The sequence below is a fragment of the Falco rusticolus genome, chromosome 1 (assembly GCF_015220075.1).
Source record: "Falco rusticolus isolate bFalRus1 chromosome 1, bFalRus1.pri, whole genome shotgun sequence".
NCBI lineage: Eukaryota > Metazoa > Chordata > Aves > Falconiformes > Falconidae > Falco > Falco rusticolus.
The window spans coordinates 9853891-9870783 of NC_051187.1; the positions used below are offsets into that span (position 1 = coordinate 9853891).

Consider the following 16893-nt stretch of genomic DNA (forward strand, 5'->3'; position numbering starts at 1 on the left):
TCTCAGTCATATACCACTGAGAAAGTGCGTCATTGTGGAAGAGTTTAACTCCCACCTCCAGACCAAAGAAATAATACCACTGCTAGTAGGAAAGCCCAGTTATTTCTGCATGTAACAGCTGACGCATTCCTCCATCAGTCGGGAGGCCTAGGGCTCATGCTGCCTGGGACTGGAGCTGGGTTGCAGAATGCAGGCCTTCTAAAGAGACTGCAGCAAGAATTCAGGTGTAACTTGACTGCAGAAGACAAAAACAAAGATTAAACTAAGGAGACAGTCTTGGACACAAATGGTCCAAAGGGCTCAGAATTTGAATGCTGGGAAACATAGAATTGCCTCAAATCTTGAGACTAAGACTATCAAACCAAACCAAACTGAAGGTCTTGGCTGTGACAAACATCCCATGATACTGTCCAAAATCAAGGTTTGTCCCTATTTTAGATGTGTGACTCTTTGCCTCATAAAAAAAAAGTCCAGGATCCTTGGAGAAGCAACTGTGCTTTGATTGGGAAGCTGCAACTACATTTGTAGAAGACTCCAGGCGATGTTCTGCTGCTGCCTTGCCCTGTATCTCCAGACAGCTGCAGTGGGGCATTTCACAGGCTGACTCCACACAGACCAGCCCCCCAGCCATGCCAGGGGCTACAGAGCTGCAGGATGTAGTCTGGGGGCAACCATTTGCCTCCTCCAGCCACAGGTAGACAGGGCTGTTCTCCTCTTTTGTCAGTCAAGAACTTATTGCCCAGCTCAGATGGGTACAATCCAGCTTCAGCACCTGCCAGCTACCCATGGCAAAGCCTCGCAGGGTCCCCAGGCTGTCTTGGAGGATATGGGAGCTGGTGCTGCCTCTTTAGGGCTGGCACAAGGCTCTGCCTTTGGTTACTGACAGTGTCCTCCAGGACAGGGCCACCTCTGTGACCTCAAAGATGTCAAGTGACAGCCATAAGCTATACAATCCCTCTCTCGCTTGTCAGAATGCCTCACAACAACTCATGGTGACTTGTCCAACCCCTCATTACTACTCTTCCACCCATGAGTCATGAGAACAGCAAGTCCTGATTAGAACCCATGCTTATCTACCTGAATCATTTGATGGACAAGCCCATTCAGAACCATGTTAGGCCAGTGGAGAAAGGAGACAAGTGGAGAGGTAAGTGGAATCATTAGTCCAGGTCCTAGTGTTGCCCTCTGCCATAGCAGAGGGATTGAGGACAAAAAAGAAAGGACAGTAAGGTAGGTGTGACAGGAAGGCTCCTCTTCCACCTTAGCTCCTCCAGCCATGTCACACCTGAAGTCCTTTGGGGTCATTCTTGTACCTCTTAAATGCTCATCAGGAAGGACAACCCACACACAGCAAGTAGCCTCAGAAGCAAGAGGACACCAGCTAACTCTGCTGCACGGTTCTGCCAGTGCCAGGCACTGAAGTGATGCAATCAGGGCAGTCAGAAACCTGGAAGCTTGAGATGAGAACCTCTGACATCCACATTGACCAACCCCAAGGCAGCAGTAGGATGCTTCAGAGATGGAGGTAATCAGAGCTACCTGACTGTAGCCTGTGCATCAAGGGCCCTTCCAACTTCCCTTCCCCCGCCCTGCTTCCTGATCACTGAATATATTAATATTTAAGTAGGATTCAATAAAAAACCTTTTTCTGCTGAGCTGTACAACCTGGATGCCATACTCACCATCTCGGGCAGCCTGCAGCAGTTCGGTTTACTTAACGCTGCACTTAACCTACAGCAGGGACACATCTCCACACCTTTCTTGCATCCTCCAGCCATCACAAAGGCTAATTCCTTGCAGGGTTCCCCAAAGATCCTTCCTATAAGGGCCATAGCACTGCTTGCTGCAGGAAAGGTGGGATGTATAGGTACCTGAATCTTGAGTTCAGGCTGCCTACGGGAACAATACAGGGATGTGGCACACGGCCCCAGGAATGAGCAGGGCTTCAGGTCCCTCTGGCAGGCATGGTGCTGGCAGCATAACTGCACCCAGCCGGCGGAGCTTGCTGAGGAATCCTTCTCAGGAAAAGCTGTGGATCCAAGGAGGGGAAAAGTGAACTGAAGTGCCACAGAGGTGGCATTACTGCAGTTGGGAGCCATTGGGTAGAAAGCTACAGATTTGAGAATTAATATTTATCTTACTCCCTTTTCAGAGGGGTCATTCCGAGCATTGGGGCACTGCTCCGTGACAGGCAACAAAGATCTTGCATAGGGTTGGTTTAGAGAGCAACAGTTATACACAGAGGTGATTTAACACTAGAAGATAGAGGTGTTGGCACAACTGACAAAGCAGGGACAGATTCGGGGAGAGAGCTGCGAAAGGCCATCCACATATATTAGAATTATTTTCCTGAGAATGATTTGATGAGATGTGAACTTCATTATTTGCTAATGTCGCAGTACAGAGCCTTGTCCAAAGCCCTGGAGAGTCAGAAGGAATCTTTCCATTAACTTTTCTGATTGTAAGTGAGATTGTGACAGATGTACTCCCTTTTCCTTCCTCCTCAAATATTTTAAATCAAACAGAAAGAGCAGTTAGAATTGTCCTTTTATGGAGGAGGGCATCATTCCTTCTTAGGTGTGCTCATATAAATAGCCACATGGGAGTCTTTTTAGGTACCTGCAACAAGTAAGATGGTGTGAGGGTAATAAAGCTTCAGAGAAGAGGAACTGAGGCAAGACCCACTGAATTCCCAAGCTGCGCACACACACGGCTGACGTGCCAGAAGGAACAGGGACTGCACCAATGATGAAGGTTGTTTGCAGCCAACAGTAAAAGCTGTCTTCAGATCTTCAACATGAGCCAAACCTTCCTGCTGCCTTTCAATCTAGAAAAAATCTCTTGCTGAAAGCCACCAGCAAACACCCCCGGCATACCCCAGAAGGGGGGAATACCCTGCGGATAAGAATGTTGTGAAGGGGAAGCTGCGCCGGCTCATGCAGAAAAACACTGCTGAAAGAAATGGGAAGGCAGACCTGCAGAGTATTCCTCGACCCTGACTGAGCAGAGCTTGAGACAAGACAATAAAAGGTGACCAGCTAACCCTTTCAGGATTTAGATGCCTAAACCAGAACATTAATCAACTAGGTTTTCAGAGACTTGAGCAGTATCTTCTGCTGCTAACTGCTCCCACTTTCCCCAGCCAGGGTCTTGCAAGGTCTCTGAAAGCTGCACATCTGGATGTCAGCTGAGCTATCCATTACATGCTCAGGGACTGATCCAGGAGAAGTTAACCATGACTTCTCCAGTATCACCTTTATTCTCAAGTGTCTGTAAGCTGAGCTGGTAGTTTTCCACGACAAGATTGCAAGAGTGACTTTTAGCTTTGCAAAGCCTGTGTCCCATGGCATTTCATGGAGGCTGTGGCCAGTGGTCACCGGTGGCGTTTACTGTTCCTGGTCATAAATACTAGGAATAAACCAGTGAACCTTTGTTTCAGTATATTTTTGCCTAATTTTAAGGTCAGGAAAGTCAACTGGGAAGCAAAGAAAGGAAGCTGATAGTGATGAAAGCAGAGCATAGACTGAGTTGCAATATTTGGGCAGGGGTCCAAGAAGATGGGAAGGAAAGTTTACTGATTATGGCACATTCTTAATGGAGTACGGCTTCCAGCTCCTCACCTCTGTTTACACTTGTACAGAGTGTGATAGGATCAGCAATCATGAAATGGGAGAAGCTCAACATGTAGAATGTCCTTATAAAGATTTCATTCTTCATGGTGTCAAAAGCAACTAGTTACATTACTTTCTGGAGGCCAATTTAATTGTTGTCAATACCAGTTGCAAATTGGCTTTAACATTTTAAATTGATGTTTTCTGTAAACTGCTCTGATTAATGGAAGAAAACATTGTGTTTCTGCCTTTCTTCTGAAGATCTAATGCATTTTACAAACAATAATTGATCTAGCAAGACACAGAGAAGCAAACAGGGAGAAGCAAACCTGCTACAGGAACGATTTTGCCCTTCAACAGCACCTGGTAGAGCTGCAGAATGGTACAGGACAGAACAGCTGGTTAGACGGTGGGCTTAGCTGTTTTCCCCAAGGAAACTCCTGAGCAGCTTAAAACTAAAATACCTTAACTGCAGGCAGAATTGGTTTGGCTGTAAATTGCCACCATGGTGTTAAATTTGAGCCCTGGAAAATCCCAGACCTGCTGGCCTGGGACCTCAGCCCGCTTCATCTTAAAGTGCATGTGGCCTTGAAAGTGCTGGTAGCCAGTCCTGGTTGGACACCAAGTTTCCCAAGCACCTAAGCACAGGCTGTCCTGCATGCTTGCTCACAGGCAGCCTCTAAAAATCCTGCTCGAGGCTGTGTGACACAGGGCACAGCTCAGTGGTTACAAATTCAGCACTGCCTAAACAGGGTAATTCCTACCAGCCCTGCTCCTGATTGCACCCCTACGTTTCATCATATTACCTCCTCCTGAGCTGATTTTGCTGGTTAATGAGTTAAGCCAGCTGATGGAACCAGGGTCAACGCAGAGGGCACGGCCATGGCAGAGGATGTCAGAAGAGGACTGAGAACTCTGTGTCAAAGGCACAAGAGCCATTAGGGTGAGCCAACTGCCTGTGAAACTGGAGCTGGAGAGGAAGAACAGGCAAGCTGCAGATTCAAATCAAGACATAGGCCAGGGCTCAAATCAAAACCTCTCCGGGAGCATGACTCCCCTTGCCTACCGCATCCTCCAGCCCCACTGGATCCACTGCCCTCCCACTGCTGGGGCTGGGGCTGAGCTTTGTGTTGCCCCCGCTCCTCCTCTGACAACCCTCTGCTCCTGTTTCCCAGGTGCTCCTAGCAGACCTGATCCTGATCCTGATCCTGATCCTGATCCCGATCCTGATCCTGATCCTGATCCTGATCCTGGGCAGCTGGTGAGTGCTGAGGTGGCATGGCATGGCATAGCAACAGCTTCAGCCCAGACACCCAGTGCTCCCCAGGGAAAGGAGTATCTCCCAGTCCTGCCCCTTCTCACGGCACCTCAAATTCTCCAGTACCCCCATGCCAGATACCTGCCCCAGTGGCCCTCTGCCTTTCCCAGACCTGGAGGGGGAGGACAGAGCGCAGGTTGAGGGGAACCACCTGGCATAAACAACTTTCTTTTCTGTCACCCAAAACGCAGACTTTGCAGTGTGAGCACCATGGGATGAGGGCATGAAGTGGCCTCCCCCTTAGGTGCTGTGCTCCAAAACTGTTTCCATCTCTGCTTTTGTATGTTTTGAGAACAGTATCACTTTGCTATTCCTGGTCCAGCTGTACAGATTCAGGAACTGGTAAAGCAGCCAAATGCATCAGGTTGGACCTCCTACACACACAGAGCCTCTGTCCTCCGTAACTCCTTCTCACTGCTCCTGGCCACCATTCCTGTGCCTCTCCTTCACCTATCAGTCCCATTCCTGGTACCTCCCCAGTCCCACCAGCCCTGGGATTTGGTTTTAAACCCAGCAACTGTTACAAATATCAAAGCCTGGTTCTGGGAAGGAGGCCCATGCGCTCCCACTCCCGCTGTGTGTGCAGCGAGCAGGCAGCACAGGGCACGAGGAGCTGATGCTGCCACATGGTGCGATCCAGGGCATCACTCAGCGTGTTGCAGCACATGCCCACAGCCACTCTGTCCCCTGCAGCATGCAGGTCCCTGGCTGGCCACACACCTGCATTAGACTCCCAGACTTTTTCCACATTAATGCCTCTCCTCCACCAGAGCACTGTGCCAGAAAAGCCCCCTTCAATTAATTTCCACATTCTCCATGTGTTTTGTTGTAGTGTTTTCAGCAGGTTGCGTTTCGCTGTGAGGCTTTGTTTCAAAGTAAATCTATATGCTTAATCCTCTCTCCTGCTCACAACTTGCATTAGTCTTTCTTAAAAAAAAATGCTGTTACCATAGTAACCTACAGTTTCTAGATATCGCTGTAGATGATAAGTGCTGCCATGCCTGGCTTTGTGGCTCTGGGACTGCACTCTGTTGAACGAATGTTAAATTCCACCAAAACACTTTCAGCAGGCACCTAATATTTATCCCGTAGCTCTGGATGTTGCTACTCTGTCATGGCTCTGTGGTTCGTGGGAGTATCAAGAGTTCATATGTGTGTATATACACACACACTCCACCTACTCATTTTTTCCCCCGCAACAGTTAGTTAGACATTTGTTTCTTTAATTTTTTTCAAATTTGTCAGTCGTTAGCTGTTTTGACGCATGAAACCCTGACATCAGTCATGGGAGATATTTGGATATGAGACACAAGAAGTGGTTGCAAATGTTGTTGCTTTTTATTCTCTAGTAAGTTCATGGGTAAATATATTCATGGTGGGGATATTTTGTTGTCTCATGTGTCTTGTTAGCAGGCCACAGTTTTCCCAAAGGTTCCTTTTCATACATTACCCTAAAACTTTACAGCTCAGTGAAACACTCAGGAGACCAGAACAAATCAATGACTAGAGGCAGGAGTAGGTGCAGCCCCAGCCCCCCTCAGTGGGGGAATATCCCCACAGCACTAGGTCCTGATCTCTGGTAGCAACAGAAGAGGGAGGATGAATGTCCAAACGAGTAAGATTAAGAAAGGATAAGCGAAGAAATATTTAACAGTTTAAAAGATCCATTTGGAATCAGGGCGATTAAGCTCATTGCATTGCAGTTCATTCCCCTGACTTTCCATCCCATCCCTTCTCCTGTGCTTCCTGGATTGCCTGTACTTTGGGACAAAGTCTTTGCTTTTCAATGCAAGTGTAAAAGCTCGCGCTTGCTGTTCAGGCACAGGATGGGAGGTCAGGTCTGTGCTCATGTGAAGATGCAGGATGGAGCATCCCTGCGCACTCGGAGGACTGCAGAACACCCTGCAGCACGCGCCCCCTCGGAGGCTGCTGACCCGAAGGGAAAGTGGGGGTCCCAGGGCAAAACTGCTCTCCCACACCTGGGCAAAGTGCACAGACTACTCAGGGACAGGTATTTACAAAGCTGTAGGTATTTACTGTGAACTCAAGGGAAGATGGTAACCCCAATACTTTTCAAAGAAAGGCCCTTGCCCCTCTGTGCCCCTTTTCCCCATTGCAAAATGGAGACCAGTAATGCCACAGAGTGTAGGAGGGCATCACACGCTCTGGTACTAGAGGTGAGTGAATACCTATGGTATCTAACACTGAATATGCTAACTTAGGTCCTACATAAGTGAGAAACCTAGATGACATCAACGAAGATAGCAGCTAGTGTCCTATCTTAGTTGCAATTCCAGAGCATCCACCTCTCCCCACACTGCTGGACTTTGGGCAACGGTATTTTGGATGCCAGGACACTGAGTAACTCTTACTCTTGAAATGTTCCGAGACAGAAAAATCTGTCATTTTCTGGTGGCTCAGGAAATGTATTAACCCCTTTGGGTTCTTCCTGGGAGGGAAAGCTGTGGGAAGCATTGGGGCTTACTGTAACAGGGGTGTGCCTGGAGGAAAAAGCAGATGGAGTAGCACTGAATTGCCTTGTCTTCTGCAGATCCTAGAGGTTTCAAAGCTGGTCCCATTTCTTTCTTTTCAAACGTCAGTGAATGGCAACAGTACAGAGAAAAGAAAAACCCTGTTCCTGGAACTCTCTGGGTGTTTTCCAAGTGGTTTCCCTAATTCTTCACCCACCTGCACCTTAACTAGTTTCTCACAACAGAGCACAGGGGCTGTAAAATGCTACTGTGGGGACTGGGGGATCATTTTACACCTGCTTTGTATTCCCCTGAACAGCTGTAAATGACAACACAAACTGTGAAGCAGCAGGGAATTTGAACGCCTTCAACATATATTTCTACACTGATCCTCGGTAAATTAATTCAAATAGTTGCTGGGGATTTTGGGGAGAAGTTAGAGAATTCAATGAATGAATAAAGGAAGCAATTTGAAGCAGAGACCAGCTGGGGACTTGGGGGAAGGGAGAGAGGGGAAAGGGAGAAGGATGGACAGGGATAATGGATGTGTGACCTGGAGGAGATGTGAGCAGCTGGCTGCCCTGGCTCACCCTGCGCGTTAGGGAAGGGCTGGAGCCTGCACTGAGCCCATAGCCAGGGGAGAGGGGGACCAAGGCGGTGATGCCCTCCCCTGTGCGATGATCAGGATGGAAGCACTCCCCATGCTGCTCCGCCTATGTTTGGCTAGAGATGCTAGCTACAATTTCCATAAAGATTAAAGGCCTCTCCTGCATTTGTTCACGTTCAGAACAAGCTCAGAATATGCCTCTGGGTGGAAGGCACTGCTGAAAACAGCACTTTGAATACGTACGTCTCTGGAACATCCTGACTCAAATGGCTTATTAAAAGCCTTCCCCAGATACGTCAGGTTAATCAGAGTGCTAGCCTGTGTTGTTTGTTGCATTCAAAGTGGTAATCCTGTCAATAAGCTGTTCTTCACACCTGCAAGTACCCTGTCCCTAACACAGGTGAAGAGCAGAAGATTTTTCACACTGGAAAATCATCTCAATTTCCCCCTGCAGTCAGCTCTTCCCTGGCACATCTGGAGCTGGTTTCAGACCAGCATAGTCTGTTGGTGATGCAATTTGATATTCTGAGAATTAAGAGGCCAAAAGAATATAAAACTAGGCCAGATCCTTTTCTCCAGAAAGTAAAAAAAAAAAAGTCTTGTCATTGCTCTTACAGCCTCCTGATCCTGGAGCTAGTCAGATGCAGCATAATTCCAGGCACAGGTTTTACCTACCTGTCTCATGCCCAAGTAGGTGACACCTGGGGACCTTTCACTGCTGAAAGCATTGCACAATGGCAGCAAGGACATCCTTGTCCTGAACATATTTGGAGAGGTTCTCCTCCCACATAGCTTCCCACACGAGTCTAATGGTCCTGAGTATCCCCTCTCTCACAGGCTGGCAAGAGTATCAAGGTGAATTGCATGAAAAAGAGCCAGTGTGGAAGAGCCAGAATGAGACTGAGAGAATAAAGGATCAATTCAGACCATGTGCTGTCCTGGAGCATCACAGATTTGTACCACAAGGATTTACATAAACCAAGCCCTTGCCCCATCACTATGATAGTACAGCACTGATTCACACCAGCCAAAGATCTGGTTCAAATTCTTACTTGGAGTCTCTTGTGTTTGGGTCTGGGTTTGGAATACAGTAATAAGACGGCTCCCTGCATGACTGTTAGTCCTGAGCTGGCTACCCCTCTATCACCAAGGCAGTCAGAAACCCCCCGTCTGACAATTTCTGCAGGGATTGAATCTTGTGGGTGCTTTGTTGGCCACATTTTGGGAAAAGCAAACCAAGCCCTTGCACCTGACTTTCAGAAGCCCTTCAGATATCCAAGGATGGTATTGGAGGTAGTCATCTGAGCTGAGAATCTAGTCTTAATTTTTCCGCTAATGCTAATGTCCATCAGTATCACTGTCACAGGGACTGGCCTCATCTTTTCTGACACGTCAGTTGACTGTGGACATTGCAGGAGGATTGCCTGTGGCTCAGACTCTGTCTTTTGTGCCAAATGCAGCACCTTCCTCCATGGGAGCATATTGCTGTTTGTGTACGATGCTTTCCAAGCCCGCAGGAACTATTGACCTTTCTCCCATCTATCCTCATCCTTGCCGATATTTGCTGGCCATCCACTGAACAAATGAATGGCACTGACCTTCATGGCAGATGTCAAGATAGGTAACAGGGCCAAGGAGAAAAGACGGGGGAAATGTTGCTAGGGTTTTCCTTCCCACACCCCTAAAGGTGCTACCGCGACAGAGGCACTAAAAATGCCAATAGATAGCTAATGAGATGGATTTCCTGTAATCTCAGGTTCATCATATTTTACCTGTTACTCACAATAGCAAACACTGAACTAACAAGAGGTCTGTGTGGGCTGGAGGAGCAGTCCTGTGTACGGAGTGTGCTGTAGCTCATACCAATTAGGTGGTGCACAGCTGGAGAGGTGTGCTTTGACCCAAGCAATCTGTAGGCACAGCTTTCAGGTTTTCTTATCTGCAAAGAGCCTACCCCCACCAGAATAGCAGCACTGCATAATAGTAATGAACAGAAATCTCAGTAGAAGTGGGGGCGAGGTGGAGTGGGTGGAGGGGGATGTGAACTGTCCCCTGGCATCCCAAAAAGACATAAGCCAGATTCTCACAGGAAAGCAAAAGTGGCAGTCATCTCTGGAGCGATGCTCTTTGGGCACTTGGGACACTCAAGCTCAGCAGAACCCAGCGTGAGAAATGTATTCAGCTTCCAATAAATAACCGGCTCCCCCGTCACCTGGGGAAGGTGGCCACTGTAAAGGAGGCCGAAGCCTTCCCAAAACCAGCTGCCTTGTCTGAAGAATGGCAGTTGTCTCCATGTGTATGACGGAGAGATCTACTGCTCTTTTTCCCTTAAACAAGCATTAATTAGACCTGGGTTCTTCTATCTCAAAGCTCAACAGCGAAGTACAGAGTAAAGCTAACCCCGGGCCCTCTGTCCCACTGCAGAGCTCACGGAGTTCTGAAACCACCTGCCGTGAAGTGCCTGGGCAAATACACTGCGGACTTGGCCTTGATCTTGAACTCTCCTTCAGGCATCTGCGACAGCCGGAGATGGTGCCCATGGCTTGGCGATTACCAGAGGACATCGTACGTTCCCGTTCTGCCATCTCCTGCTGTGACCATTTGAGGGCTGCCTGAGTACCTGAGTACTGAGGCAGGAAGGGTAGCAGCTGGCACATGGGAGTTGGACTCCTCTTCATCCTCACATCAGGAAACACCAGGCACCACCCAGCAAGTTGATGGCTGCAGGCATGCCCTCAGCAGCACCTGCACACGCTGCTTTGTTTGGACTCTGCTGCCTCAGACACAGGCCACCTCGATTTGTCATTCTCACCCACAATCATTTTGTTCACTGACACCAAACAAGCCTAATGGAAAAATGAAGCTGGTTTGTTTAGCAAGACTTCAGGGCACCCTTCTAGTTACAAATTTGAAAACAGAAGTTCCAAGTAAAACAAATACAAAACTCAATCTCAGCTGGTATGTAATAACTCTAGTCCTTTCTGGTTGCTTAACCTCTCATACTTCAGAGACCTGAGACAAACCACAGCCAGCAGACCTGATGCTTTTCAGATCCTGCTGCAAAACCCCACACCTGTGGTGGTCTCAAGCCAATTTGCAGCACCAGTGAGCAGTGCTTTGCCTGGATCCTGCTACTACATATTACTGCCTCTATTTTTTTCCCCAAGCTGTCCCACATTCCCCTCTTTTTCACTCCTTTTTCACTTCTTTTCTTCTTCTTCTCCACCTAAAGCAAGTATTGATGGTGACTCCTCTTCTACTTCCATACCAGGGCTTACCAGCTTTACTCTAGTTCAACATGCTATAACCCAGTCATGTTTTCCAACTTTTACTTCCTTCCCAACCTAAAAAATTTTAGCATTCACTTACACAATTTCCTGATTACTGCAATAATGTGAAGATTAGGTGGGTAACAGAGTATAGTCACAATGGAGCATTGCCCTATTCTGCAAAGAAACACTATAAAAAAACATCAGCTGTATAGTTGTTTTATGAGAGCATGACCTTTTGTAAGTGATCAGCTTTCTGTCTCATCTGATATATGGGGACACGTTAATAACGGACACGGCTGAGCCAGGAACAAGTTCTTTTGGGCAAGCTACAAGAGCAAGTCCCCCTGTCCCCCCCCAGCTTTGGCAGGGGCTCGCTGTGACTTTCGGTCCAACTGGCTGCCCCGAGGCCGAGGTGATCCATTACCCCTGCAGCTGCCAAGGGCTGTGGAAGCTGCCTTTGTAGCTGGGTTTGGGAGTATCTTCTTTTAGTGACCTCCTGTTGCCTGTGTCTTGCCTGTTTCAGCCCTGACTGAGCTGTGATGGCTTTTCTCCTTCACACAGTATGGGCAAATGTACAGAAAAGCAGAGGTCGACTGAACAGACTGCCATCTTCAACAGCATGTCTTCTCCTTCCCAACCATTTTGCCTAGCTCATCTCATGCCCCAGTAGTCAGCAAGGACCAAGTAGACTCCTTACTGGGTGCTGTCACTTTGCAGTGTGACCATTTGTACTAGCACCCCATCACGATACCTGTGCTCTGGTCCTTGCATCCTTGTGTGCCTCCACTAAGGTAGTAGTAAGTCTTAAAAACGTGCATTGGAGTCATCAGCTACCAACAGATGCCAGAGAATTCTGTAATTAGCAATTCCTCTTGCAAGCCTTCCCATTTGCCTTTTCTCACACTTGACAGTGCCTAAAAATGACACCTAATTCAGCTTCCACTATCCAGCTAGTTTCTTCTGCTGCAATCAAAGAATTTATTCAACATCCTTGTTCAGGATTTGCCTGCTTTAACTGACCAACAGGAGCCAAGGGGAAGAGACAGGATGCCTTCAAAAAGGGAATCATCTCATCATAAAGTTTATGTCAGAGTTGTTCTCTGATGGTGTCCATACCTGTTTACTGGCCATAAACCCTTATTTCTTGTGTTTCTATCCTGGGACAAAATCACATATCCTGTCAAGGGCCACTCTCAAGCCCTAGATATGCAAAAGCACCTTCTTCCAGACAGCTCACCTCCTGTACTGTTCTCCAGCCCAGCATTTTATTTCAGAGGTACAACTCCCTGGCATAAAAAAAAATATATATATATATATATAAATAAACACAGGGTTCACTGGCCTTTGAGTAAAAATTGGAGAGCAAGAGCAAAGAAATCCTTATTTCTCAGAGAAATTATTTTGTTCCCAGCAGCAGGGGAGGCTTCCAGAGAATATGGTCACCTGTTCCTGTCTCCATAGGGTGATGCACGTTGCAGCAAAACCTTTCTAAAGGTCACGGCAACAAGGCAATGGAAACCAAACCATCAGTGCCCTCAGCCATGGGCCCTTTCCACAAAGAGCAGAGCACATCAAGCCCTGCAGGTTGTGGAGCAGTCTGAGCTCCTGCCAGCTTCCTTCAGAAGCTTCCCCGGTAGGGACCATTAGCAAAACCTCCTCTACGAGCTGGGTGACACAGGTCAGGAAGTGCCACCCAGAAACTTCTACATGAAGCTGAATATCTTGTGACTGAATGAGGGCACGTCTTTGAGGCACATGTCCAGTGGCACCTGAGAGATGGCAAGTGATGGCAAGTCTACCGTAGCCCACTTAACAAAGGGGGTCTGCAACCATCAAGACATTGTTTTGACAATTATCAATATATGAAGCATTAAATAAATCAGAACAATATCTTTCCCTAAAGGCTGGCATCCTTGTGCCACTGGGGAAATCAAGGCAGAATAGAGCCAAATGGTTTAACCAAATTCACCCAGCCAGGAGAAACCAGAAAAAAAAGGTGTGTCCCCGTTCCCAGGCCAATGCTTCTGGTGGACCTCCGGCCAGTGTCTTTAAGCTCCCAGGATGCCCTTTAGGCCACCTTCCACACTCCCCTCTCAGCACAAGCCTATAGTTCACCTGAATAAATAAGGTGGCCCCAGTTATGTGGATTTCTTTCTTCTCAACTGCTGTGTGCAGAGAGCCCGATTATGCTTTATAGTGTATGTGTTTTGTTGGAAATACACAGTGTTCGAAGCTTAACACCAGCATTTCGGTATAAGCTGAATTTATACCTCACTGATTCTGAATTTTTAAAACGCCTAGAGAGAACAGCCTCTCTGTTCAGCAAAAACCTCACCACTGATCCTTGCACTCCTTTGCTCTGGTTGCCTGTTAAAGACGTCTATTATCATAATTTCAGGTTCACAAAATCCACTATTGTAAAGCGTGATGTTCTGCTGACTTGTAACGTAGGACTGGCACAGCCACCCCTGAAGAGCACAGGAAAGCAGCACTTACCTGGGTTACTTTTGGAGGTGCGCACGGGGGTGTAATGGTTTTTGGAAGATGTCCTGACTGGGGTGTTTTCTTTGGGGGAGGTATCTATGGCCGAGATAGTCTCTCTTTCACAGTGTGCTATTGGGATTGGTCCCTGCTGCCTTAAGATGTCAGCCAGAGCCCTGGGGAGAGAGAAATAGGGAAAAAACGTATTTTCACACAGTAGGAATGGCGTGCAGTGTTTTCACTTTCACAGTCACTGTGTGCATCCAGCAGTAGTTGGATTTCTACCGTAAACAGAAAAAAGCAACGATAACAAAAAGGAAATATATGGCTTAAAAGCTTAGCTTCTTTATGTGCATCTGCTGCGTGTATTTACAGGCTTGCCTGGCTATTGTTTAGCTGTTCATATGCTTCCACTAATTCACTTCACCCCAGGGTTATGTTCTTTCTCCATCACTTTCCCTGCTGTCAATGACAGTGCAGATGAACTGTTCTCCATAGCACAAAGAGTCACCAGAGCCCTGAGACTCAGGTGCTGTGATCTTCTAAAGGTTACACCAAAACTGCCCTGCCCAAGCCAAACCTCTTCAAGATAAAATCACATTAGGGGTCTGGTCCCCACGCTCCTTAAATCCTTGTTTTTTCTGCAAGAAGCTCAATAAGCAGCAGTGGTGGGAGTGGGTTTCTCAAAGGAGAACCAGCAGTCCAGAAGAAAAGGATTGAACAGTTTTCATGGGCTAATGTCAACACAGCTATTAGCCTGCCTTTACTTTTTTGTCCATTAGGGATTTATTTAAAGGTACTGAGGTCTCTCTGCTATTCTCCAAGAAAAAGAAATGTCACACAGTTCAATCTGCATCCAATGTTTTCTCCCTGGACGAGTGGATACTCAAAGACTTTTTTTCCTCTGTGAGTATCATGAACACAGTGGAACAATTATAGCGTGAAATGCCCTGATTTTCTTAGTGCAGCCACAAGCTATCTCTTGAGCCATAGGAAAAGGAGGAAGGGGATGGCTTGCATGGTTTATAAAGGACAGTGGCGTTCTAAAGATGATAGAGTTTGAAAGGTTCTTTTCTTTTGGCAGAGGGAATATGCCTAATGTCACCTCGGGTACCAAGAAAAAGATGTGAGGAGGAGAAATTCCTTCCCTGTGTATTGACGAAAGAGATGCTGGTGTTGCTCATATCTACTAGTGTTCCTTAAATGCCATATTTCTGGTCTTTCACATAAGAAATACTTTGGGGCCTGAGTCCATTGCATTTTCCAAATCATTTCCTCTACAGACTGCTATCCTTGTGCATAAAGAATTGCAACACTAATGTGCTCTACAGAAGAAACTCTGGGAAGATCTCAGGGTCTCCAGAAGAGGATTACATTAGTTCACAACAACCCTGCACAGAATAAGAATACTTTTAACCTCATTTGATTATAGTTTATAGAGAGGGCAGGCATAGAAGCAATAACATCTTATGATATGTGTATGTGCACACATAGTGACACAAATGGAGTAAAGGGGTTGTCACATGCAGCGACATGTGAGTACAGATTTTTTTTTTTTTTTTTTTTTTTTTTTTGTGCTAGGAGAGGTGAAAGTGGCAGCAATAAGAGAGAGATACTTAGTCCTATTCCAAGTCCTTTTGTTTACTCCTGTGGTTAGTCCTCGCTGAATAAGAGGAACTGCTATTTGGTGTTCTCCAAAAAACGCTGAATTCCCATTGATTGACACAGATCTGTGGGTGCTCGCCATCTTTCACAATCATGCCTGAGTTATCTCAAACTGGCCACCAACTTGCAGGACATGTTTGAAATTTTGGCCTCTTGCCCGAGGTTGTAGAGAAGATGAGTGGCAGGACAAGAACCTGCAGCTGGGGCCTGAGGTCCAGGCCCTATGGATACTGCACGGTTCCCTCCTGAGGAGAGGATTCATTCAACCACCAGTAACTGTGATGGCTTTTCTAGGCAAATACCTCCCCACTGCCTTACAGATCTTGCTGATGGGGGAGGATGTGGGAAGCTAATGAGGTCTGTCTATTTGGCACTAGCACTCAGTACATCCTGTTGAAGACAACACATTTTCTAAAGACAGCAGGTTGGCAGAACTGAGCCCTTAGTACATATCTCCAAGATATATTAAACATCAGATGACCATTTAATAGTATCTGCAGTACAGAAATGCTGAGAGTCATTTTTCAATCACAGAGATTGTATTAGGACCATTATTTACTAGCCCATGGTGGCTTGGGCTCGTTTTGAACACTTGTCAAAGACACTCTTAGTGTCAAGAGTGCAATCACTCAGAGTGCAGAGGAAGATGACAGCATGGATAACACTAGAACACTGTAGACCACTTAGCTTAATATAACAGAGCCAGCTGGTCAGGAAGGGTCGGGTCAGGGACCAGTGTGTGCTCAGAAGGGGCTGTGTGCGGTGAGGTACACAGCAGCAGTACAAGAAATGCGGAGATGGGGAAGTATGGCTGGCGGGTGCTGGCGGGATGGAAGTGGAGGAGTACCAACAAGTTCTCCCAAAGCTGAATGTGTTTAACCTGACAAAGAGAGGCTAAGAGAGGACCTACATCCCGCTAACGGGGAGCTGCAAAGGAGACAGAGTGCAAAGCAAAGAAGATGAGGCAATTGGCACATCTTGCAATGAGGGAAAATCCACTTGGTTATAAAAGAAAAAAAAAGTCACAGTGGGATAGCAAAACACTGAAAGAGGGACCCAGAGAGGCTGAGGGATCTCCATCCTTGGAGGTCTTCAAATTCAGCTGGCTAAGGCCCTGAACAACCTCCTCTACCATTGAAGCTGGCCTTGCTTCAAGCAGGTGGCAGGACAAGGGACCTCCAGAGGTCCCTTCCAACCCAAATTCTGCTACAGTTCTGAGTCTAGAACCACCTTACCCTGCAGGTCAGCTTGTTTCTCTTGATACTGTCGTCCTTTCTCCTACTATTATTACCATTTGAATGGGGTTTGGTACAGTCCTAAGAACATAGTTTCCCTACCTCCTGGATGGACAGTTTACCTCAATTCACTAAAAATAAGTGAGGCAATGTCAGTGAATATACTCTGGAAAGACTGGAGGTGGTAAGAAGTTCCTCATTCTCTCAGTCATTATCTACCTGAGAGCCGAACT

The 16893-nt window shown here is 47.0% G+C and overlaps 1 protein-coding gene across 2 annotated transcripts in view; it reads right to left on the reverse strand.

Annotated features, from left to right (window-relative positions):
- Positions 1-16893, reverse strand: part of SHISA6 (shisa family member 6) — a 245594-nt gene that overhangs the window by 216272 nt on the left and 12429 nt on the right. For both annotated transcript variants that reach the window (XR_005107700.1, XM_037409331.1), the window contains exon 2: positions 13776-13936. Coding sequence is in view for 1 of the 2 variants with exons in the window: in XM_037409331.1 (XP_037265228.1) it covers positions 13776-13936 (161 nt within the window). In the remaining variant the exon portion in view is untranslated. The remainder of the gene's footprint in view (positions 1-13775; positions 13937-16893) is intronic.